Source organism: Fukomys damarensis, unplaced genomic scaffold (assembly GCF_012274545.1).
Source record: "Fukomys damarensis isolate Sample0158 unplaced genomic scaffold, DMR_v1.0_HiC HiC_scaffold_17, whole genome shotgun sequence".
Classification (NCBI taxonomy): Eukaryota; Metazoa; Chordata; class Mammalia; order Rodentia; family Bathyergidae; genus Fukomys; species Fukomys damarensis.
In genome coordinates this window covers 78,842,692-78,868,747 of record NW_022900929.1, presented here as the reverse complement: position 1 = coordinate 78,868,747, position 26,056 = coordinate 78,842,692, and the positions used below count along the sequence as shown (strand labels likewise).

Genomic DNA, 26,056 nt, shown 5'->3' with positions numbered 1-26,056 from the left:
TTTTTTTTTTTTTTTTTTTTTTTTTTGCTTTCTTGCATCTGCGCAGTATGAATTTCTGTATCCTGTTTGCTTTGTGAGTCACCAGTGGCTGTTTTGCTTCTTCCCAAGATTCGGTGCCTATGAGCAAATCTCCTTTGAAACTCAAAACATCCTGAGAAGGTACCAGAAGCTTATGACTCGTCCCAGCTCATATAGAAAAAGAACGAAAAATAGGACCACAATCTAAGTCTTGTGCTATTTTCCCACTGAATTGTGCAGTAATAGTTTTTTTTTCCTGAACCGAAAACAACACAAGACCAATCTGATGAATTTGTGGATTATATTTATAAGAAAAAGTTTAAAATGGGAAAAGCCATATTTATGTGATCGTTTTTTATTTTAAAAATATACCTGAAATTAGGTCTGCTTATGAAAACCTAGGTCATAAAGTCTCTGGGGATGGGTCCTTCTCCTAAAATAGTAAACTCAAAAAAAATTTTTTCTTGCCTTTAACCCAGAATTTGCCAAACTTTATCATGTCCTGTGGTCCTAAATCCCTTGGTGCTGTTCGTTCGTATCGCCTATCTGGGCTCGCAGGCATCTGAGTCTGTGCATTCCAGTGTAAGTCATAAATTCTCCAGCAGCTGAGCCATCTAAATATCTTTCAGTAGAAAAGCAGGCAGATAACTGGGTCCAGGTAGCAGGTAGAACTTAAGTCTCACGAAGGAGGAACCTGCCCAAGCCAGTCTCTGCTGTCTTCCCTCGTGTCTTGTAGACTGCAGAAGAGCGAACGAGGGGTCTCCTGGGTCTCTTCCCTGGGCGCCGTGGCCTCTCGGCCTTACATTACGCCGTCCGGTTCTCCAAGTGCAAGTGCTGATCCAGGCTCTGCTTTTCCCACGGCCCGCAGACCGCTCTGATTCCTGTAAATCTGTTTGATCCCTTAACTCCCGTTCAGCCCCTATTTAAGCAATTCAGATTACATTTAATCTCTAGGGTCTCGGCATTGGAAGTGCATCATTTCTGTAAAGCTTGAGTACTGAAAGAAGGATTGGAAACGATGTAGGCTGTCTGGACTGTGTAAGTTATGAGGGAGGAAAGGAGTGATCGGAAAGTTATTTAGACCTAGCTTTGGAATGTGTGTCAGCCAGATGCAATCCCAGCGCTGCCTTTCCCTGCAGAGGCCCTTTCCACTCGTGGGATGCTGTTCCTGACTCAGATCTGATGTCTGTGTAAGACAAGATCTCTGTAGACAAAAGGATTCCTCCTATAGAGCTGCAGTGGAAGGACAAGGAGTAAGGCAGGTGCTCCTCTGCATTTTACCACTTTATGTGTTCTGGTGGAATATAGCTTTTATTTAACACGAACCAGGTTTGATCGGCATACTGTGGAGGGAGGGCATGGTGACACCGGGACCCAGCGCCACATCTACTAAGAGATTTGGATGAACGGGTGGGAGAAATGGGTGAATTGTTTGCCGATACACCGTGTGGGCTGTGCCGGCGACTGCAGAGAACGTGGCTCCGGTCCCTTGAGAAATTCCTAAGGGGACCCCAGTACTGCCTTGGCTCATCACGATAAAGCCTGTAAGCGTGAGCTCTGCACCAGCATCTGTGTCATCCAGAAGCATGTGAAGTGTGCATCATCATGCTAGGAACAGCATGAGTAGGACCTGGATCAGAATCTGCATTTTAGTAAGGACATTAAAGTTCAGGAAACATTGATCTGTAATAAAGGGTAAGGACATTTTATATAAATTGCTAACCATCATCTCCAGGAAAAGAAAGCCATGCTTGACTAATCTGATAGGGCTTTTTAAGGTTATTAAGTATACAGAGGGTAAAAGTGTTTGTTTTTGCTTTTTGTTTTTGTACCGGGGATCGAACTTGGGTCCCTGTGCTTGCGAGGCAGGTGGCAGAACCATTGAGCTAAATCTCTAGCCCACGTAGAGGGTAAAAGTTAACAGCTTTCACTGGAGTAAGTGAAAATGGGTCAAGATTAGAGTCCTGGAAGATGTAAAGGATGGCATGGATGTAGAGTAGGGGATAGTATGCTCCGTTTTTAGTTAGAGAATTGTTTTCAATCTCCCCAGTAAGACTATAATTTCTTTTGCCCCTTGTCCCACTTGCTCCCTCCCCTGGCCCTTTCTTTCTTGGCAGCTTTACTGAGGTGTAATTCACATATTACACAGTTCACCCATTTAGATATGCAGTTTAGTGGTTTTCGTTTAGTCACACGTGTGTGACTATCATCACAGCCGTCATAGAACATTTTCATGATCTCATAAAGAGACCTAGTAGGCAGATGACAGATTTTCAGCTCGCTGTAACTATTCAGTGTGATCCTATAATAGTGGATATGTGTCACCATGCGTTTGTCAAAACCCATATAATGACTATATTAGCTTTCCGTAGCCTTGGCAAAAATAGCAGCTTACGGGAGGGAAGATTTATGTTACCTCAGTTTCAGAGGTTTCAATTCATGGTCACTTGGCCCTTTGCCCTTGGGACCGTGGCAAGGCCAGAGGTTCATCCTAACAGGCAGCACAAGGCAGAGGAGACGGTTTTCGTCGTGGCAGCTGGTGGGGAGTGGGGGAGAAGAAGGAGGGAGGGGGAGAGAGAGAGAGGAAGGGAAGAGATGGAAAGAAAAGGGCCAGGGTCTTCATATGCCCGCCCAGGGCTCACGCTCCGTGACTTAACCTCCTTCCCCTAGGCCCTACGGCGTCCATCACTGACCTGAGGCTTTCAGCTTATGGACCTTTAGGGAAGACATAAGATCCAAACCATCTGATTCTGCCCCTGGCCCCCCAAGGCTTATGTCCATTTCACAAAATAAAATGCAGTAGTCTTTCTCCAAGAGCCTCCAGAGTCTTAAAAATCAGGTCCAAAGATTCAGACTTTGAGACTCATTGTCACTCTGACAATGAGGCTGTGAGCCCCTGTAAAAATAAAAAACCAAGTTACTTCCAAGATACAGTGGCAGAGGGTAAGCAATCCCATTCTAAAAGGGAGGAATAAGGGCACAGACAGGGTAAAGAAGGACAGGATAAAGCAAGACCAAACCCAGCAGGGCAAACATTGACGTCTATAGTTCTGCATCTAGCAGATAGGGTACATGATGGTGATACCTGAGCTCCAAGGGCTTAGCTAGTGGCCACTGTCTCGGGTTGGTTCCCTCTGCTCACTGTCTACAGTTCTCCTCAGCAGCCGCTGCGTGTTTCTGGCATGTGTAATTTCATGGTGTCTCCACTGCAGCTTCAGCTCCACTCTCGGAGTTACTTGCGTCACCCTGTCAGGGGCTGCTTGCAGGAAGGGACTTCAACCTTGCCACACATTGCCTACCCTCCTAGACTGATCTTTGAAATCTCGCTGGGAGCTTGTATGACCCCGTAACTCCTGCATTCCGAGTGCCAGCAAAACAGCACCATGTAGACCACACCAGGGTCTGCTGCAGGAGCTGTACCTGGACCCACTTAAACCATGGCTGTAGCAGCCTCTCAGTGTCTTGGCTGCTTAACATGGCAAAACAAATTCCAGGGAAACAATTCCCTGGGTGACTCTATGTGAGCAGTGTACCCTAGGGCTCTCCTCAAATCAAAGGTTTATATTCCTATACCGTGGAGCCCGCGGTGGATGGCATACTGCTGATCCTGAGGTGCCCTGAGTCATCTTTTCTGTTGCCCTGATGCAGAGCACTTGGCATCTCTTAATGGTATTCATTTCCTTAGCATCTGCATTCTCCTTTGTGGCTATTTTTTATTTTATTTTGTGGCTACTTTAAATCGGCTCCTTTTCTAGTCAAACTGTAAGTTTTTCAAATCAGTCTGCACTGCTTTTTGCTTCTGATTCTCACTGTACATCTAGCTAAAAGCAGCTAGCAATACTGGTGCCCTGCCTAAGTGCTTTGCTGCCTTGAGATTTCTTCCATCACATAAACTAGTCTGATGATGGTAAACCTTTTTATAGAGATTTCAGTGGTACAGATAGCCTGCCTCAGCATATGTACCATGGGTTTACCACCGCTGAACTAGTCGGTCGACTTTAAACTTGGCATCACACAAAGTCATGGAAAAAGAAAAAAATGTGGACAAGTTTTTGCCAGAGTGTACCATGAATGGTCTCTATTCTATTTCCTGATAAGAGGTCTCATTTCTTTCTGAAGCCTTATGAGCCTGGCCTTTACTGTCCACATTCCTGCCACCATTCTAGTCTTCAGGGCCTTCACCAGAATCACCAGTGAAGTTCTGCTTATAGCATTCTGGATTTTCTTTCATCTGTTTCTTCAAACTTTTCCAACCTTCTCCTACAAGGGAGCCCCAAAGGCTTCATCAAGAATAGTGACAAAAGCCGGGCATGGTGGTGCACGCCTGTAATCCCAGCACTTGGGAGGCTGAAACAGGAGGATCGCTGGGAGTTCAAGATCAGCCTGGGCTACATAGTGAGTTCCAGGTCAGTCTCAACTACATAGTGAGACCCTGTCTCAAAAACAACAACAACAAAAAAAAACCAAAAACAAAACAAAACAAAAAAGGAATAGAGACAGTGACAGTGCAACTTCTCAGTACTAATTTTCTGTGTTAGAGAGCTTTTCATTGTTATGACAACATACTTGAGAAAATCAACTCATAGGAGGAAAGATATGTCTTGGCTCAAGTTTCAGTCCCATGGTTGCTTGGCCCTGTTGCCTTTGGGCCTCTGGCAGGAAGTGTATGACATAGCAAACCACTCATATAAGGCCAGGGACCCGATATCTTCCTCAGGGGCGTATCCTCAACAACCCACCTTCCTTCTACGGAGCCCTTTCTCCTAAACAGTACCGCAGGCTGGCCACCAGGACTTATCATGTGCACCTGTGGGTGACATCTAAGATCCAAACCATAACCGTGGGCAGCACCAGGAGTGAACCCTCATGTATGCAGTGGACTTTGGGTGATGAGAGATCAGTGTAGCTTCATCTTTTGTGATGCACGGGGCAGAACGTTGGTAATGGAAGGGGCTGTGCAGGGGTAGGGTAAAGGCATATGTGGGACACTCAATTTGCCACGAACCTAAAATTGTTCTAAAAATGGTCTAAAAACGAAAGAGGGCTGGAGATGTGGCTTAGGGGCAGAGCACTTGCCTAGCCTGTGGGAGGCCCTGCGTTCATCCCCAGTTCTGCCCAAAAGCAAAGAAAGCGAGCCCCACACCCTCCTCTACCCACATCCTACCAATCCCTACCCAGTAGTCTTCCAGCCATTAACTTTTGCATTTCTTTTGCATTGTACAAGTACTTGGAGAGGTACTAAACGTATCGGTAATAACAGTTCCATTTATGCAGAACTCAGTATGTGTAAATAAGTGCATCATCTAATTTAGGCCTCATGCCCCCACTAGGAGGCCCAGGTATATACTGTCCCCTCAAAGCTGTGCGAGGATAGATGACTTCTGACATAGCCAATATGTGGTGAAACTGGACTTTTATCTTTTCGTCTCTAATTCCTTTCTTAAACTTTTATACCATAATATATATTGTGGTGAACTGGATCTTTGAAGGTATGCAATCTCTATGAGAAATCTTACTAAGATGCTTAAAAATGTAGTAGAAATGCTCAAATTGTGTAGGTGTGCTAGACTGCTCATGAAATATGCTGCACACTCCACACTCAGTAATAGAACTGTGGCTGTTTCTGCTGGCCCTGAGCTCACTAGCCCAGACTGGCCTCAAATTCATGCTAATCATCCCGACTCAGCCTCCCAAGTGCTGTGATTACAGGTGTGCACCACCACCACGCCCTGCTGTTTGTGCTTTCATCTGAACACTAGTCTTCCACTAAAAGTTGTGTTTTGCCTAAGTAACTCTCATATCAAGTTTTGCTTTTATCATTGGTGAGTTTTCTACAATTGTAAAAAAAATATTGTAATCCCTATATACAGCAGTGTTTCTCACTCAGTTTTGGACATTTGGTACTTCCTTGGACATTTAAGCTTTGTTTAAGTTCCTTGGTTCTTTATAATTTAGAAAATAACAATATTATACAGCTGTGTAAAAAGAGGTAGTATAAACGTATCCTCATGGACAATCTAATACATACAACTGAAATTTTAGAGAAGCTCCACAGCACTGTGTGGAACATGACCCTAACAAGCATGTGTGTTTTATGCATTAAAAAAACTCCCGAGAGTGTGATTGTGAGGATAAGAAAGAAACTTTCTATGTACCTTTCTGTTCTGTCTGAATGTTTTGTCTTTATTAATTTCTCTCACTCCAGTGTTTGGTTTTTGTTGGTTTGTTTTTCCAGTGCAGGAATCGAACCCAGGGCTTCGGTCAGGTCAGATGCTGTCCCGCTGGCCTCCCGCTCCTGGCTTTTTACACCCTTGCTTTGGGGTTGTTTCCTTCTCACTCCTTTCTTTTTGTAGCCTCTGTGTGTCTCTCCACAGCTCTCTCCAGGCTCATATCTACAGATGCGTATAGGGGCTTTGGGGGAGGTCATGATTGTATTAAAACAGGATTACTGTAAATATCTCCAGAACTTGCTTCCCACTGCAGACGTTACCTCTTTCCACAGACAGACCCAGCTCTTTGAGTAGCTACTTATGGTATAGGCCCCTTATGGGTGGAAGTTACTGATTTCCCCCTTCTTCCTTCTTCTTTTGCTAGAACAAATATCATTGTCGTGAATATCCTTATAAATGTATGTTTGTGTTCCTATGTAATATATGTGCAGGATATGACTCAGAGGATTCTCTTTTTTTCTCCCAGTGCTGGGAATCAACCCCAGGGACTCATGCACGATAGGCAAGAGCTCTACCACTGAGCTGCAGCCCACCAGCCCCTTCAGTGATGGTTTAACTTTTTACAGTTTGTTACAGTAAGCAGCTATCGTATACAGCCAGCAGTTCCCCTCCGAGCACTTCCTTCCGAGCACCTTAGATGCGCTCATCTCAGCATCCTTGCTGTGTTCTTGTGAAAACGTTTTTCTATCCCCCCCCGCTCCCCCCCTATGTACCAAAGCTTTGTTTCCATTTTTCCTTCTTTTTCACTTTTTTCTTGTCCCTCCCTTCCTTCTTTTCTCCCTCCCTCCTCCCTTGTTCCCCCTCCCATTTGAACATTTTCTTCCCATTTCCCAACATCTATTATGCATTTTAGTCCTTATTTCCATTATCAGTTTCTCACACCAGATAAATAATGTGGTTTAAATATGTATGTGCCTAATTTATTTCACTTAGGAGTGTGGTCTCAAGGTCCATCCATTAGCAGAAATGTCTGAAGCTCATCCTTCTTTATGTCACAGTAGTATTCCATTGTATAAAAACCCACATCTTCCTGATCCACGCATCAGTTGACGGGCATTTGGGCTGTTTCCAAGATTTAGCTATTATAAACTGTGCTGCTGCAAATATAGGTGTGCATATATTGCTGTGGTAGGATGCTTTTAATTCTTTTGGGGAGATACCAAGAGGAGGAATATCTGGTCCGATGAAACCTCTATTTTTAGTATTTTGAGGAAGCTCTACACTGATTTTCACAGTGGTTGCACCAGTCTGCACTCCCACCAGCCGTGGAGCAGAGTTCCTATCTCCCCACAACCCCACCAGCATTTGTTACTCGTTGATTTCTTGATTTTCTTTATGTCACAGTAGTATTCCATTGTATAAAAACCCACATCTTCCTGATCCACGCATCAGTTGACGGGCATTTGGGCTGTTTCCAAGATTTAGCTATTATAAACTGTGCTGCTGCAAATATAGGTGTGCATATATTGCTGTGGTAGGATGCTTTTAATTCTTTTGGGGAGATACCAAGAGGAGGAATATCTGGTCCGATGAAACCTCTATTTTTAGTATTTTGAGGAAGCTCTACACTGATTTTCACAGTGGTTGCACCAGTCTGCACTCCCACCAGCCGTGGAGCAGAGTTCCTATCTCCCCACAACCCCACCAGCATTTGTTACTGGTTGATTTCTTGATTGTAGCCATTCTTTCTGGGGTGAGGTGGAATCTCAGTGTTGTTTTCATCTGCATCTCTTGAATGACCAGTGATGTTGAACATTTTTTCATATGTTTATTTCCTGTTTCTACTTCTCAGTCTGAGAAGTGTCTTTTCATTTCAGATGCCCATTTTTTGATTGGGTCTTTAAATTTGGGGGAGTCTAATTTTTTTTTAGTTCTTTATATATTCTAGGAAATAGTCCTTTATCTGATGAATAGCTGGTAAAAAAATTTTCCCATGCTGTGGGTTGTCTCTTCATTCTGTTGGTGGTTTTGTTTGCTGTGCAAAAGCTGTTTAATAAGATGAGGTCCCAGTTGCTGATTCTTTATAGTGTTTCTGTGCGTTCTGGGTTTTGCTCATGAAGTCTTTGCCTACTCCTGTGTTGTCAGGCATTCTGCCCATTCTCTCTTCCAGCAGATTTAGTGTTTCCATTTTAACATTTAGATCTCTGATCCATTTCGATTTTAGGTTGTGCATGGTGAAAGTTATGGGTCTAGTTTCAGTCTTCAGCATGTGGAAAGCCAGTTTTTCCAGCACCCGCTATCAAAAAGGCTATCTTTCTTCCAGTGAATGTGTTTGGCTCCTTTGTCAAAGATGAGGTGGCTGAGTGTGTCCAGAGTTGTTTCTGCATCCTCTAGTCTATCGATCTTCAGTTCTGTTCCCGTGCCAGTACCATGCTGTTTTTATCACCCTAACTTTGTAGTATAAAAGTATAAAGTCAGTGTAAGTAGTATAAAGTGGTATAAAGTCAAGGATTGTGATGCCTCTTACCTTGCCCTTGTTGCCCAGAATTGCCTTTGCTATTCTAGGTCTCTCTCTTCTGGTTCCAAATGAATTTTAGGATTCCTTTTTTCTAATTTTGTGAGATAAGCTGTTGGGATTTTTATCAGGATTAAATATGTATAATAATTTCAGAAGTACGCTCACTGAATCATTTCAAAAGATCAGTGAGGTCCAAAATGGATGATAACTATTGAGAAGTAGGAAGAAAACGTTCAAAGAGGAAGGAGAGCAAGGAAGGGAGTGAGGAGGAAAAGGAAAAGGAAAAGAAAAACAGAAACAGCATTTGTAAATCAGAAGAGGAATAAGAGCTGAAGGGAGGGAAAAGGAATGGGGGAAAAAGCAGATCAAGATGCGTCACGTACAGGTACAGATTCCTTAGGATGAGTATGGCCATTACACATATCAGAAGTGTAGCAATAAAATTAATTTTAAAAAAAGATAAACGAGTCTCTAGTGATAGTGTGGTAGGTAGGGGTAGGGAGTAAACCCTTTTACAAAAGAATACCAGTTGGTGCAGAAGGAATGATAGCATTAAAAAAAATCATCATTTTCCACCTGCATTGTAATTATGTAAAATGAAATTCAGCCAAGGACCATTGAGGAGGCCAAAAATCTGCCAGCGAGGTTGTGAGGCTCTTCCCGTAGGGGTACAGATGAATTATTTACCAGTCACGGAGGGAAAAACATACGCATTTACACTGCAGAAATCCTGCAGGTACCTTCAGCCAGATGATCAAGCAGCTTTAGTCTTGGGGTTTCCCTGGATTGGATGAGAAGTATCCAGTTCACTGGTGGGGTGTTTCCCCAGATGTCTAACCACATCTCATCAACCCTCGTGTTTATCTGTGGCGTCACTTCTTGTAGAGAGGGCGGCGGAGGATTCTGTGCTGGGACCCTAGGGGGGTCATTAATATCTTCTCAACGTCCCGGGGCCCTCATTTGTGATTTGGGGACCCTGAATCAGAGAGATGCATGAACATAACCTAGAGCGAATGTGACGTATTGGTTCAGCTCGCCTCCTCTCAGCCCTTCATGGCCACCAAATCTGCCGATGAGTAAAAGTTACATTTCTCTTCTCCTTACCTGATTGTTCTGTATCATTTGATCACGTCTTTTATGAATTGCCTACACTTACTAGATCCATAAGCAAAGGAAGCTGCCAAATATGCCAGAAAGCCCTCTCATCCAAAATGTTCTGGGCACCTTTTAGGTGGGACATCTCCGCACTCACTAGAAATTTCGGTTGACTTGCACGAAACTACTAATTCTGTGGATCAGAAATGGTTAAATACTAGCAGTTCCACGTGGTTCCACCTAACGCGTGCATAGGTTCACAGAGGCTTGGTTCATAAATCTTTAGTTGTCAAGCAGGCTCTTCTGTTCTTCCTAACGGTTTTAGAAATAAATTTGCTCGAGAAGGAGAGGGGAAAGACCTGTGCTAACCCAGGTTTGCAGGTAGCTGGGTGTGGAGCAGTAAGCATTTTAGGGCGTTTCTTCCCCACGGAGGACCCCTCCCCGGGGACAAGTTCTTCTCCCCAGTACCTCCTTACCTTTTACCTTTTCCTTCCAGGTGGTGGGAAATGAGAGACAAAAGGAAAGAAAATTGTCTAGCCCTTCTTTTCTTCCCTTTAGACGCTGGATTGGTCTTTTTAGATAGACAGTTGCAGAATCTTGAAAAGTGGAGTGAAAATAATTTATGTCAAGTTCTAAGTGGTTTTCTTCTAAAATGATAAGCCTAGTAGAATATGGGAAGTAAGGCAAGGTGAGGGATTTCAAGGGCTTGGTTTGTTTGTTTTTCTTCCTTCCTTTTTTAGAGCATTGACAAAGTAATGACTGACAGGAGACTCGGAGGAGGGTGACATTATTATAGGGTGGCCAGAGTCCTTCGGGGTGTGACTCTTATCTCTGGGGTCCCAGCCGTCGATCCTGTGAGGAAGTGGCCTGTCTTCCTCAGAGTGAGCTCTGGTAGTGTGTGTCAGTTGAGTATGTCCAAGCCATCTTTTGATTTCCTGAAATAAGAAGTCCGTTCATCAGAAGGCCTCCTCTTCACAAGCTGTGATCAGACCTGTATAGAAATAGCTTTATTAAAAGCCAAGTTAGCGCTGCCGTGAAAGTTATCATTTGTGTCCTAGACAGCTGCCCAGGAAGCCATCCTCCATGCGTCCGGAAGCGGCCTGTCCTCACCGTCCAAGGACTACTGTGTGCTGTACAACCCGTACTGGAAGGAGCTTCCCAGTACCCTAGAAAATGCAGTAAGTAAATCACAGCTCGTATTTATTCATACAAATGAAAATATCGGAAAGGTGAGAACGAGTGATAATTTTGTTTTAGTGTGTGAACTCATTTCCATAAACAGTGACTAATAATTATTATTTTATTGATTTTGCTCAAGTACTTTTCTATGAGAAGAGCATGTTAGGGAATTTTTATTTTTTATTAATTTTGTTTGTTTGGAGACAGGGTCTCATTATGTAGTTCAGACTGGCCTTGAACTCAGCCATCTTCCTGCCTCAGCCTCCCAAGTAGTAGGATCACAGGCGTGTGCCATCACACCCAGTACATTAGGAAATTTTTAAATACTACCTTTAAGCTTGGTTGTTTGTCTTTAAAATACCTTTTTTTCAAACAAAAACAAAAACAAAAAAATCCAGAAAAATAGTGAGACCCTGTCTCAAAAAAACAAAAACAAAAACAAATAAAATACCCTTTTTTCTTTTTGATTCACTTGCTGTCTTTCTTGGGTGTGTGTGTGTGTGTGTGTGTGTGTGTACTAGAGATTCAACCCAGGGTCTTGCACATACCAGGCAGGAGTCCTACCATTGAGTTACATTATCAGGTCTGCACTCCCTTTTAAATTTTTTGAGATAGGGTCTTGCTGAGTTGTCCAGGCTAGCCTCAAACCTGTAATCCTCCTGCCTCAGCCTCCTAACTAGTGGGATTACAGTTGTGCACCACCATACTCAGCATCATAAATTTCTAATTTAAAAGGAAACTATTTTTAGCTTTGGTGGCGGGGATTGAGCCCAGGGCCTCTTGTGTGCTGAGCATATGCTCTGCCTCTGAACTACACCCTAGCCACTAAAGGAACATTTTATTAAAGCAGTATTGGTGTCTTGTTGCTGAATGCATTCGTGTGAAATACAGTCTGTGTTACACCAACAACATTTCTTATTCCCAGACTTCCTTGAGTTTGATGAATCTGACTGCCACGCCACTATGCAGCCTTTCAGAAATTCCTCCCGGAGGCCTGAAGAACCAAGCAGTTGTGGTGCAGTGGGGACCCTGCCATTTTCTGGAAAAAGCCAGAGTCGCACAGGCGGGAGGTGCTGAAGCCTTGTTAGTGGCCAATGACAGTGTTGTAGTAAGTGACAAAACTGAACTTCTGTCAAACTCGGGACCCCAGATTTCTCAGGAACTGAATTAATTTCTTGGTGTGTGGTTGAGGGGCTCAATTTTGAATAGTCTGATGGTAGGAGTCCTTGCCAGTGAGCATTGTGGACCCAGTAGGTGTTTGATTGGAAAATTTTATTGTTCCTGTCCTATTTAAAGAGGACTTGATTAGGTGCAAACATGCACGTATATGAATATGGTGGGTTTGTGTGAGCCATGCAAACGTACGTCCAAGATCTCTGTCATGTACAGTTGTGATACCACATTCAGAATCTGCCAGTTCAAGCTTGTGTTAAAAGGGTTCCACCTGACAATTTGTGTAACATGAAGAAAGAATACCTGAAACTTTGCTGTATAGCTTCAAGAAGAATGGAATAGTTTGTATTTCTTTTATTCTGTACATACATATAATAAAGTTTCACAATATGTTTATTTTTCTCTCTTCTCTTAGTTTCCTCCCTCAGGGAACAGATCTGAATTTCCTGATATGAAAATACTAATTGCATTTATAAATCATAGAGACTTTAAAGATATGGATCAGGTAACACAGCTTTTGCATGTTAATTTATAGAGTCCATCTTTTACCTTTGGTGCTTAATTTTGATGATTATGTTTTAATTGCTGTCAAGAAGCTTAAATTCTTTAGGAAGTTGCTCTCCTCTGGTACAGTCTCATTTTGAGTTCTTTTAAAATCTCTTGTGCATGTTTCATGTCATATCTTAATTTAAAAATCCCTGAATAAAATGTGATTGTGCAGTTCCCTGAGCTTTCCAGATTTCATAATCCAAAGCGTGTGCCTTGCCTGGAGAGTCTGACGCGTCGCCTGAGCTTCTGGACTGCCCGATGCACCCTGTGCCTTCGGGAGCTCTGGAGTAGAGGAAGTTCATTCCTGTGTCCCGCTGTCACCTCTACCTGCAGACTCTGGGAAGTAACATCAGCGTGAGGGTGTATTCTCCAGCACGGCCCAACTTTGACTATACCATGGTGGTTATTTTTGTAATTGCTGTATTCACAGTGGCATTAGGAGGCTATTGGAGTGGACAGATTGAATTGTAAGTATAATTAAACTTCTGTGTTTTTGCCATAATGGTTAAAAGTATTGTTTTATAATCACTATAGTCATATAGTGACATTTAAAATTTTTGCCTAACCTCGGAATATAGTGCCAACAAGAGCAAATGTAAAACATGGAAAGAAACGTCTGCTAGTGGCCGCATCTTGTGCTAGAGATCCAGGGGACACACGTGTGTCTCTGCGTGCCATCCTCCCTGTCCACCCCAGGCCCCCACCGTCATGTGCAGCCTTTTCCATCAGTGTCCCCAGTGTAGGCCTAGAGAAGCTGTGGACAGAAAATAAACTTTTTTTTTCTTTTGAGATAGGCTCTCATCATGTAGTTCAGGTTGGTCTTGATCTCACTGTGAGCTCAGGATGGCCTCAAACTCACAGTGATCCCCCTGCCCCAGCGCCCCAGTTCACCACACCCAGTTATATAGTACATTATTTTTACTTTTTTTGTTTTGTTTACAGTACCAGGGAATAAACTCAGTACCTTTCACTTGCTAGGCAGGTGCAGCGCCACTGAGCTACATCCCCGGCCATAGTACATTATTGTTTGTTTGTTTGTTTGTTTGGTACCGGGGATTGAACTCGGGTCCTTGCGCTTGCAAGGTAGGCCACCGAACCGCTGAGCTAAATCCCCGGCCCTTGTTTTTTTGTTTTTTTGTTTTTTTGTTTTTTTTTTGAGACAGGGTCTCACTATGTAGGAACTCACTATGTAGTCCAGGCTGGTCTTGAACTCACAGCGATCCTCCTGCCTCAGCCTCCCAAATGCTGGGATTACAGGCATGCGCCAACACGCCAGGCCCATAGTACATTATTTTTAAGAAACAAATTTAAATTGGTGATAGAGATAGATTGGGATAGTGTTATTTGTTTCTGAGACAGGATGTAGTGGTGCACACCTGTTATTCCCTGGCAGTCTGGGCTACACAGTGACACCCTGTCGCAAAAAACTGAAATGAAATGAAATAAAGTAAAATTAGCTAAGTCGCCCAGCCTGGGCCCAGTTGCAGTCCCGCCTCAGAGTTTGGGGATGCCAGACATGCACCACCACTTCTGACTTTAGAGGTTGATTTCTTTTTTTCCTTCCCGGTACCAGGGATCGAACTTGAGACTTTGCACTTGAGAGGCAGGCGGCTGAGCTCAATCCCCAGCCCTAGAGGTCGATTTTTTAAAGAACTGTACTTGGTGGCGATTTGCTGACGTGCCTGTGAATGTTTGTGCAGGGAAAACATGAAGGTAGTGACTGAGACTGAAGACACAGAGATGAAGAAACAGAAGGAGGATTATTTAACCTTCAGCCCTCTCACAGTTGTGATATTTGTGGTCATCTGCTGCGTTATGATGGTCCTGCTCTATTTCTTCTACAAATGGTTGGGTAAGAAGCCATGTTTTACATTTGCTCTTTTTAGAATATATTCTTTTCGTTTATTTTGATTTATCTTTACCTTCAAAGCATTAATTCTACCTGGAAAACTTAAGTGAATACTTTGGTTAAGTATCCAGAAGTATTAGATCTCTGTTACTCTGAGATTTTTTTTTTTTAAATTAAAAATTAGTTTTTTAATTTTTGATTAAAACTATGCTGTGTCTCGAGATAACACTCGTTCATGGGTGACTTGAGAGAATTGCTTTGGTCCCCGGATGTCCCACTCTGCTAATGATCAGTGACAGCCTGGTCTCAAAGCTGCAGACTGAGGACTTCTCAGGGGCTATATTTAGTTGCATGAAATAAAAGATGATTCAAGTTACTGATGCATTGTCTCCCCTTAACCCCAATGTCTGTTTTATCTTCCCGTCGGTTTGTAAGTCAAATGTGGCATTGCTTAGATTTTGTCCTCCTCTGTGAGCACTTAGGGCCATGCCGTCTGTGAAGTACACACAGGTACTTGCTGTGGTCCAGACGTCAGCGGGTTCCTTCTCCCGTAGACACAGACAGGAGCTGCAATGGGCTGGCCACCTCTAGACACCTTAATAATGTCTTGGCAGCGAGGAGGTTTGCTGTCCTGGCACAAACGGGAGGATGACCAGGGTCAAAGGAAGGGTGTGCCTGGTGAGAATTAGCAAAAGCCTTTGTGAAAACCACTAAAAGCTGTAATATTTGTTTGGAGCACATTAGCGTAAATCTCTGGACGGGAGGACAGAAGCCCTAGGATTTGTTTTAGCTCATTGTTCAGGCTCTCCTGTCCTGTGGCAGCACCTTATAAACTAGACCCATGATGCATATCCCCAAGCTGTAAATTACGCCGTATCTCTCTGTTGAGACTGTGGCTGAGCGGGGCAGTATTTGTGTGAGGCAGCAGTGAGCAGCTGATTAGATCATTCCGTCTCAGCAATACAGGATTGACAATTCTGTCATTCAGAGTCTTCTACCTTATCCTGAAGCATATTTTTTATTATTATTATTTAGCTTTTTTATTTTTTTTTCAGTACCTGAGATCAAACTCGGGTCCTTGCAATTGCAAGGCAGGTGGCGAAACCCTCCACTGAGCTAAATCCCCAGCCCTCATATTTTAATTTTTGGTGAACCATTTCCTCAAGCACGTTGTTATTTAAAGGTTGATGCTCCTTATAACTGTAATTTTTAATGTAAGATCATGCGACCTCATGGTCATCCCAGGACAGAGGATTTAATTATGACTCTGACAAAACTTGATGTGTTTCGAGATTTTGTTTCCTCAGAATGATTGTTTCTGGCTCACGTTACTGCCATTTCTTAATATATTAACTAATCATTAAGGCTTCCCTTACCACTTTATGGCTGAGAAAGTAACTGAAGAGGAGTTGGGTTGCCAAATTCTTCCCACTGCATAATAATTTTCTAAGATATCAGGCTGGGGATTTAGTGGCACCGTGCCTGCCTCACAAGCTCAAGGTCCTGAGTTCGATCCCCAGTACCAAAAAAAAAAAAAGATATACTATGTTGTTAAATGAGGCATGAAAACCCTGTTAGGGCCTCAAAAAGCCTGATTTCCACCAGGCAATAAAACTTGCGTTGGGCAGCTTTGGTGAATGACTCACCACAGCAGCCTGACTTCCTGTTCGCACCGTGGCACCCGACCAAGAGCCCGAATAGCAGCAGATGGCAGGAGGCTTAGTGTGTGCTGGTACTGTTCCAGCACTTTGTGTCGGTCACCTGTCCGGTCCTCGCAGTGACCCCAACGTCGATGTTGCCACCTTCTATATTTTAGACCCAAGAATCAAAGAATTAGAAAAGCAATTTATCTAATACCACCAATCAGAAAGTGAGGTCTGGACCAGTCTCTCTTCCTCTCCGATATAACAGAACATTAGTTGCCTGAAATTAAGTAGAATTTTAAAAATTTATGTATAGTGTTTATTTCTGTTGTGACATTTTTGAGAAGAGTCCAGAAAGACATATTTTAAAGTACTGCTTAGCCAGGTGTGACAGTGCATGCCAGTAACCCCAGCACTGGGGAGGTTGAGGCCGGAGGAGGAACATGGGACTTTGAGGCCAGCCTCGGCTCCACAGTGAGTTCAAGACCAGCCTGAACTACAGAGTGAGATCCTGGCTCAAAAAAACAAAAAACAAAAAAAAACTATTCCTTAACAACAAAGAGGTCAAATGTCTTTAATTTTAAATAATTCTCAAATAAGTATAGATAATCTAGAAAAACACTAGTCAATTTTAACTACCTTAGTATCTTATGTAACAAAGCTTTGTTTAAATGGATTTGGTTTTACCATAGGTCAGATTATTAGCGATAAGAGATAAATCTTCCATAGGAAAATACAGATAATGTGGTTAATATCTAAGACAAGTGTTGGTTCTCATTCCTAAGTGGCTGATTTTTGGTTTGTGATTTTCTTTGGTTTTTTGAGACAGGGTTTTATGTAGCCCAGGCTGGCCTTGAGCTTACTGTGTAGTCCAGGATGGGCTAGAACTCATGGCAGTCCTCCTGCCTCAGCTTCCCAAGTACTGGGATTATAGGTGTGTGCCACCACACCCGGCACTTACATTTTAAAAAAATGTTTCTTAGTAATTTATTAATCCTTCTATTCCTTAGATTTAAATTAAAATGATAAGTATCAGTAAATCATTGTAAAATTTTTTAGTGACACATCACTTTGAATTATTAAATGGTAGAAAATGTGGAGCCACCTTCAGCCCTTTAAGCAATCCTGCCAATCTATAACAGAAACAAGACAGCACACAAAACACACATTCCTGAAACTCGAGGCCTAAATGTTTTCAGCTTAGAACTACAGTAGTAATGTAGTCACTGCATTGAAAGTATTATGATCCAGTACAGAAAGCTAAAGAATTAAGTCTGTCTGTATGAATATTTTGTTTTCGCATCTCTTTCTGTTATATGAGTTCACCTCTTTTTTCCCCAGTTTATGTTATGATAGCGATTTTCTGCATAGCGTCGGCCATGAGCCTCTACAACTGCCTTGCTGCCCTGATTCGGAGGACACCGTGTGGACGATGCGCGTACGTACCTCTGTGCAGTGCTGTGGTGCCAGCATTTGAATGTAATGCAGTACAGTGAACAGCAGGTGTTTTAAGCCTGTACAATCCAATATACAACGGGTGTTTGGTTGTTTAAATTAATGAAAGTTAAGTGAATTATTTAAGCATTTAAAACCTAGTTGCTCTGTCCCAGATGCATTTCAAGGGTACGTTGGCTGCTCTTTTGAGGCTGGTGGCTACTGTCCCGAAGGCACGATTCCATCAGCCCAGAAGGTCCTGTGGGATTGATTGTTATGTCTCATTTGTTTATTTAGAACCAAGGCGTCCTAGCTAGCATTTAGCCACTTCTTAAGACCAGTCAATGCTCAGCATTTCTTATATCAAGTGAGCTTCGTATTTTATCCTCAGCATCCACTTAACTGTTCCGTCTTTTTCAGGATTGCGTGTCGTGGCAAAACCATTGAAGTGAGACTTATTTTTCTCTCTGCGCTGTGCATGGCAGTAGCTGTTGTTTGGGCTGTTTTTCGAAATGAGAATAGGTATGAATGCTCTGTTATTCTGTTGTAGATTGAAGGGTGGATTGCGTTACCTCTTGCTCTGATACTTACTTGTTATGATTGTTACAGAATTTTTTTGTTTTTACCCCCGAACGCATCTTGAAACAAGCTACTTTTTAAATGAGCAGACTTTACACTAATGGTTTAAACTCATATAGAGAAGGAAATACGAGTTATGGTTTAAATACCTAGATTTCAGAACTGTAGTTCACTAGGGTATAGCCACACAGTGGCATGCAGCCTAACGCATAAGAATGAAAACTACCTCTATGAATCACTATGCAATGATTTCCAGGATATATTTTTAAGTAAAAAAAGCAAAGTACAGAAGAAAATGTAGGTTATATTACCTTTCATGTTAAAAAGAAAAGGGTGTGCAAGGAACCTGACAGTTTACAGAGAGAAGAGGATATGGAAGTTACCGTCCTTTGCAGGAAACCCAACTAGAAAGAAATGCATGCATACTTAGGTTTCGTTAACGGGTAATTAATAAAGTTACTGATGACCTAAACACGGAATGGCTTGGAACTTGGGAAACAAAGTCCCGACCACTTTGGGCAGCCCCTTAGGTGACGTCAGCTGTCAGCTCCCGGTCGAGCGAGTGGCATGGCTGTCTCTTGTTCAGGCATCTGAGCACCGTGTGCTCTGTTGACAGCCACCTTTCTAGAGAGACACGCGTGGGAGTTCAGAGATGAGAGACAGCTGTGCCCTTGTACCTGATGTACAGTCTTCCACAGTAGCCTTTCAGCTTTTCCTTAGCACTGTAATATACATTATTTTACTAGGGTGGTAAATTAGTAAACGGGGAAAATATGAGGAGTTTTTGCTGTTATACGCTTATCTCATATAATTGGGCAGTCAAATCATAGCACTTGGGACCAGGGGTTTGGCTCAGAGGTTCCACCGCCTCCCTGGCAAACGCAAGGGACCGAGTTCGATCCCAAGTGAGTGGCATTACTTGAGAGATCTACTTATTTTTTACCTAAACTGAAATGGATGAAACAGAGTTTTCTCTTGATTTTAGGTGGGCTTGGATTTTACAGGATATCTTGGGGATTGCTTTCTGTCTGAATTTAATTAAAACACTGAAGTTACCCAACTTCAAGGTAAAGTACACTGCTTTGCTAGCTAAAATAACTTTTTTCTTTTCAAAACTACTTCATTAAGGTATAATTTGCATGTAATAGAATGCAACCATTTAAAATAGAATGTGTGTTGGTAATTTTACAAATCTAGAACTTTACAAATCCCACTGAGGTTGCAGAACATTTCCCATGTCTTTAAAAGCTCTTGTGGGCCTTTTTGCAGTCTCTCTTAACCCCCGGGCAAAAGCAACCACTGACTTGCTGACTAAAATATTCTTAGTCATCTAATATGCCCAGCTCATAAAATCCTTTTGAGACTAACTATCAAGGAAGAACATTTCTTCAATTCAGTGATTAAAAAAAGAAAGAAAGAAGGAAGAAAATGGGACAAAACAGAAGTTTTAATGTGGTTTATAGACCAAAACTGCCTAGAGTAGTAACCAAAAAAAGCCTTTTAGAACAGTGTTCAAATGTATGTTCACATGTTCATTTGCACTTACAAAATATTTAATCTCCAAATTTAGACATGAGAAATTTGACCTTAGATTTTGTTTCTTTCTTCCACAGTCGTGTGTGGTACTTCTAGGCCTTCTCCTCCTCTACGATGTGTTTTTTGTTTTCATAACACCATTCATCACAAAGGTATGATCCCATTTTCTAACACCAGGAGAAAACATGCTAAAACATGAGCATCTGAAACCTGCTCCTAGATTATAGATTTTACAGATGTTTCCACGGAGTTCTAAATTCTTTTAAGAGAATTGTCATTGAAATCGGCCTTTCGCCAGAGTGTGTTTCCAGCCTTTAAGCCATTATGTTAGATAAAGTCTACGGAATGATGTAAAAATGAGAATGTCTATCTTTTCTACCCTTTTAAAAGCAGTATTTCTTACTATAAAATAATAAATGTCTACTGTAGACAACATAGATAACAAAAAGTAAAAAAGAACAACAGAAAGAAAGAAAGAAGAAAGAAACTTCTGGTTGCTGCTTTGACTTCCAAGCTCCTAGCCTGAGACCAGGGAAGAGTGCTCCTCCGGGAAAGTTGGAGGCCCAGGGTGCAGCTCTTACCCTCACCAACGAGGGCAGGTTCCTGGCTCTTCCCACTTCTGTTCCTGACGCACTGTGAGAGGACGCTCACCTGGCCTCCACTCACCACCCCGCCAGCAGAAATCTTCTGGTTGCAAACAACAAGCCACCCGGAGTTTCCGGACAGAAGGTCCCACGTGTCGGGCTGTGTAGAGGCCAGGGCAGGGCTGGTGTCAGGACTGACAGGACCCACAGCCATTTGTCCCTCACCTGGGTGAAACGAGGAAAGGTGTGAGCAAGCATGGTGTCCTGTACTGTCCATCCAGCTGGCCTGCCTTGACCCTTTTCCCTCTGTAGTTCTGCTTTCCTCCAGTGCTAGGGATCGAACCTTGGGCCCAGCAAGTGCTGAGCCGTCTGAGCTACGGCCTCACCCACATTGGTTCTTTATCCTTTCTCTAGACCCTGCCACCTACGAAATGACTACATAAGTCGGCACTTTGGCTGGGCATGGTGCTGTATGCCCGTCATCCCATCACTCGGGAGACTGAAGCAGGAGGATTGAAACTTTGAACCTAGTGTGGGGACCTTAGTAACTTAGTAAGACCCTATTTCAAAATAAAAAATAAAAATAAAGGCATGGGATGTAGCTCAGTGTGACGGCCCTGAGTTCAATCCCCAGTATGCCCCCTCCCACAGAAAGAACCCTAGATTTTTTATAATTGCTGTCAGATCTAGAACAAGCTGTTGGGGAGCTAACATGGCCACTAGGTAAGAAACAGAGCTCACCGTCCCAGCAACCTCTGTCCACACTGTTTTCCTAGCACTGTCGCTGTCTTAATGATGAAGGTTGCCCTCTTTGGGCAGTGGTGACCTAAAGAAAGCACAGAACTAGTATTGTGGGTGACTAATACTGGTCTTTTGTTTTGTTTTGTTGTTTTGAGACAGGGTCTCACTGTGTAGTTGAGACTGCCCTGGAACTCACTATGTAGCCCAGGCTGGTCTCGAACTCTCAGCGATCCTCCTACCTCAGCCTCCCAAGTGCTGGGATTACAGGTGTGCACCACCATACCTGGCTTCTTCTTTTTTGGTCATTTATTAAAACACATTTTCAGTTCCATCTAAAGCTGTCCAGGCTTGTATCAATTACTTTGTTCATAAAAATGTTACAGGAGTCTACATCAGTGCTCCACAGTACAAGCAAGTGTCCTGTGGTCCATAGCCCAGGGCCATGTGCTGTACAGCAGGTGCCCACAAGGCTGTAGCTGAACTTTTCACAATAATTGTTCCGTTTAACCTCAGCCTCAGTTTATGAGTGCCAAATTTATGTGCCAGCAAACGATTTCTATTCCCTACACATAAAATGTTTCAGATTGTAAAGGTATGGAATAATAATAAAGGTTTCTTTTAGCTTTCTGTCTTTCTTGTGTGCCTAGGAAAATTTTTCATCTCTTTTTCATCTTAGTTCCTAGCAATTAGGACTTATTTCTAGCAGTCTAATTCAGTAGAAAAAGCCAAACGGCCCTTGAGTTCAGTTTTGATTTCTTTGTTCTTATTAGGCCTTCCTCGAGTAGGTAATTAAAATGAAAATCAGGTATTTCACCACTGATTTGTGCGGTTGTGACTGTAAACCTGAAGGATTAGCTGCCAGCTGTGAGACGCCTGTTCCTGACCCAAGTGGGCTTTGAGGGAGGGCACAGCAGGCAGCCGTGGCCACGACACTAAGGGCCCACGTGTCACGTTGCTTTTCCTGCCACCTCTGTACTCAGTACGCATCGCAGAGCAGTTGCTGTTCAGATGTCTGTGGACGCAGGGGTGATGTCAGTGACCATCTCCAGTTCCGTGTTTCTAGTAACAGCTGGCGGACGAGCCAAGCGAACTCTCTGTGGGGATGCTCGATGATTGTCTGGGAATCTTCTATCTAGAGCCCCATCTAGCTTTAGCTTAGCTCCGAGAACCTCCGTGACTTCACCCTTCTCGTAACCCAAGCTGAACACGAGGGAAAGACCTCTGTGGCTAGGGATTTTATCTTTCTCCTGGGCTCAGCTATCAGTGAAGTCCTTCTAAAAACATTCAAGTGATCCTGCTGTGTACCCCACCCACACAGAAAGCGTAAGAGCCCATCGGTCACATTTTCCTAAACTTAGCGTTTGTATGGCTTCCCTGTACCTGCTTTGCCGATGTCTGTATCACATCGTGAAATGCAGAATGGGTGTTTCCTTCCCCTGCTACCTCAGAATGTGTCTCCAGCACACTGTGCTCTCGGAGGAAACGTTTGCACTGAGTCCCTCACACAGCTCACGTGGGGTCTTTCGTCAGACAGGGAGAGGGGAATTCAGCTAAGGTAAATGTTTTCACTGGAACATGGAAATCAGGCAGAGTGAAAGCAGGCAGGAGTGCAGCTAGAGAGCTTCCTGGGGTTCGCTAGGGCTGGGTTTTCTCACACCGGGCTTCACTTTTCTTACTGTGGTGAGGAGCCAGAAGATCGAAGGTATATTAGTCAAAGAAAGTGACCTAAATTTGTTGCAGAGCTGAATTTTAAAAGACTTTGGTATGTCTTCTCTGACGTTGCTGAAAATGACTAAGAACTGTAGTATGTTACATTATAAATAGTTCAAAGTGGCTAGGCTGGGCCTGGTGGCACAGGCCTGTAACCCCAGCGTTGGGAGGGGAGGCGGAGGATTGCTACCAGTCTAGACTATACAGCGAGACCCAGTCTCCAAAACCAAAGTTGTAACCCATCACACATTTTTAAAGTACGACTTAGAGCTTAAAGACTCTGATGAATAATCTCTGAATGGCTTATCAGTTTCGGGCAATTCTTGAGTTCTAATAGTGTGGAGCGGTGTGCCCGGTAAATTTCTTCCTGCGGTAACTTCAGTCCTCCCTGTTTACAGGGACTGTTTTAGAAAAGGGCCGCCCGCTCACGGCCCACTTCCCTTCGGTTTACAGTGGCCATGTGCCAAGGACTTAGCTCCTTCTTGAGTAGCGACAGGTTGTTCTCACGACATGACCGGACAGCCCCTCCACCTTCTTTTTCATTTTCAGAATGGGGAGAGCATCATGGTTGAACTTGCCGCTGGACCGTTCGGGAATACTGAAAAGGTAGGGATGAACCTGGACGGCAGCGGCTGCCATGTCTGTGCTCCTGCCGTTGTATTGCCTTCCTGTGTTACTGTAGTGCATGTCAAGGTATTATAAAACGTATTTCTCACAAAATATAGCCCTTTTCTTAGCCACCCTAAATTATGAAACACCTATTGACTTGGGTTTCATCCTAGAATGATGGAAACTTTGTGGAAGCCACTGCCCAGCCCTCAGCTCCCCATGAGAAAGTAAGGATTGTGTTTCAGATATGTTCACTGGACTTAAGCTTGCCCTCTGAGACAAGACTCTTCTGTGGGGGAAAAGCCAGGTTGCCAAAAAAAATCTCTTTCAAGGCCTGAGTCCTATTCTTGGGAAAATAAGAAAAGAAAAGGCTAAATATTGGGATAGTGGACTTAGGCTGTCAATCCTTCATGGGTTGGGTTTCTTTTGCCCAGAACTACACATCTATTTCTTTCAAGCTTTCTATATGTGCAGAACATATGAATACAATGTGTATGTTTTTATGTATGTGTATAGATGCATGTACCTGATGTATATCCTCTTGATTTCAAGGGTTTTGTGTGTGTGTGTCCGTTTAAAAAGTGTTCAAAACAAGTATCATAATGTTAGTCCTTCCCTTTCTAAAGCAAAGATTGGGAAGAGGTTTATTGGTGGCCTTTCTTTCTTTTCTCCTTTTTCTTTCCTTTCCCCCCTCACAGTTACCTGTAGTCATCAGGGTGCCAAAGCTGACCTATTTCTCGGTAATGCGCGTATGTTTCCAGCCTGTGTCCATATTGGGCTTTGGAGACATTATCGTACCAGGTAAGCGATTGCGACAGCTTTGGTAAAGAGACACCGTACTTACTGATGGCTCTAAGTCCTCATATGCACGGTGTCGTCAAAGGTTACCTGCTCTGTGTTGAGCATTTCTGGCTGTTGCTGGAGCCAGACTCAGTGACAGAGGAAGAAAAGGAGCATTTTGAGAGGAAGAACATAATGCCCAAATGCTAACAGCAAAGTAAAACATCCGTGGCTCAAAAAGTACCAGAAAGAAAGCAGCTAGGACCAGCTCAAACTTCTTTCCCAATAAAGTTATTTTGTGACCCTTTTTAAAAATTGAAAACAATGCTGCCAAACATACAGCCTCTGTTACTTCCAATTTTATAATAATAGCTGTGTTTTAGGGAGTGGTCCCAGGTTACTAGGCAAGGTTGTGTTGAAGTGGAAGGACCAGAACAGCAGCATTCTGTGGCTTTCCAGTCCAGAGAGTTCATAGGGAAACGCATCACCCTTCCCGACAGCGATCGCAGTGCTGCCGTGTGTTCCCCACCGGCTCCTTGGGGAGCAGAACCCCAGGCAAGGTGGTGACAGCATCGTCCAGCTTCCTGTGCCGGTAGCCGCTGCTCAGTTACAGCGAATGCCCCTGAACCTCGCCGGACTCTGCGAGAAGGGCCAGGGTGAAGACTGTGGCTTCTCCGCACTGGCCCCTCCGTTTGCAGAGTGAAGTGAGGTGGGAGGAAGCTGGCTGTGCTGCCATGGAGGTGGCCTGGCAGAGTCCAGCGTGGGACTTGGGGTTAGTGAATCTCCATTCCCGGAAGTGACCAGCGAGGGTCGCACACCCAGTCCGCTGCCTTTCCTTGAGCATCTCTCCCTCATTCCTGGTCTTTCCATTTCCACACTGAGTGCTGTGTAAGGTCTGCAGAGCCCTTGGGATAGGACGAGTCAAAATCATACGTAAGTTTGCCATTTTAAAAGTTAAACATCAAAGGTGCCAAACAAATACGTCCCCAAAGGGCATAGTCGACGATATGTGATGTAATGTTAAGAGCTGTGTCCTCATTTGGGGTTGTACCATGCTTGCTTCAGCAGCACATGTACTAATTTGGGGGTGTCCTTTTTTTAAATTTGTGGAAGTGTGATTACACACCAAATGGGGTATAATAGAGAGCAAAACTAATTAATTCAAACAACCAATAGTCAAATTATTTTATGATTTTTAAGTGGTTAAATGTCATTCTTACTGTGATAAAATATTAAATAAATACAATGTGAGATTTCTTCAGAGAAGAACAACAAATTTCTTATAAGATACAGGTATTAAGTTGTTTTGTCATACTGTATTTGCGTGTTTCCAAATGAGGGCTTGTTTTTTGAACTCTATATTAAAACTCCACGTCACTTCCTGCTGCTAGGAGGATTTTTTTTTTTTTTTTTTTTGGAGACAGGGTCTCACTATGTAGTTGAGACTGACCTGCAACTCACTGGTTTTGAACTCACAGCGATCCTCCTGCCTCAGCCTCCTGAGTGCTGGGATTATAGTCGTGTGCCACCACACCCGGCCGGAGGACTTTTTGAGTCACAATTTCAAATTGCTTTTGTTGATGCCTTTCAGTGTATTTTTTATAATATATATGATACATGTATTTATTTACATTGACAATAGCTATATATATTTATAGTGTGTAACTTGTTTTAAGATATGTATACATTGTAGAATGACTAAATCCAGCTAACATATGCATTAACTCACATACTTATTTTTTTGTGATGAGCACAGTGCTTATAGCAGTTTTAAAGAACAAAATAAATGTAGTGGTGCCTGCCTATAATCCCAGCATTCCGAGAGGCTGAGGCAGGAAGATTGCAAATCAAACCCGGGTTGGGCAATACAATGACTTAGCAAGATCCTG

General features: G+C 43.2%; 1 protein-coding gene across 3 annotated transcripts in view; it reads left to right on the top strand.

Moving 5' to 3' along the window:
• Sppl2a (signal peptide peptidase like 2A) overlaps positions 1 to 26,056 on the top strand; it is a 42,264-nt gene that overhangs the window by 5,510 nt on the left and 10,698 nt on the right. For 2 of the 3 annotated variants that reach the window (XM_033765239.1, XM_010638703.2), the window contains exons 2-13: positions 10,860 to 10,979; positions 11,906 to 12,088; positions 12,569 to 12,658; positions 13,036 to 13,169; positions 14,403 to 14,554; positions 17,536 to 17,632; positions 18,049 to 18,150; positions 19,193 to 19,274; positions 19,821 to 19,895; positions 23,328 to 23,384; positions 23,561 to 23,614; positions 24,086 to 24,188. In XM_033765239.1, coding sequence (XP_033621130.1) covers positions 11,921 to 12,088; positions 12,569 to 12,658; positions 13,036 to 13,169; positions 14,403 to 14,554; positions 17,536 to 17,632; positions 18,049 to 18,150; positions 19,193 to 19,274; positions 19,821 to 19,895; positions 23,328 to 23,384; positions 23,561 to 23,614; positions 24,086 to 24,188 — 1,114 coding nt within the window. In that variant the 5' untranslated portion in view covers positions 10,860 to 10,979; positions 11,906 to 11,920. The remainder of the gene's footprint in view (positions 1 to 10,859; positions 10,980 to 11,905; positions 12,089 to 12,568; positions 12,659 to 13,035; positions 13,170 to 14,402; positions 14,555 to 17,535; positions 17,633 to 18,048; positions 18,151 to 19,192; positions 19,275 to 19,820; positions 19,896 to 23,327; positions 23,385 to 23,560; positions 23,615 to 24,085; positions 24,189 to 26,056) is intronic. The other variant, XM_010638708.2, reaches the window with a different exon arrangement.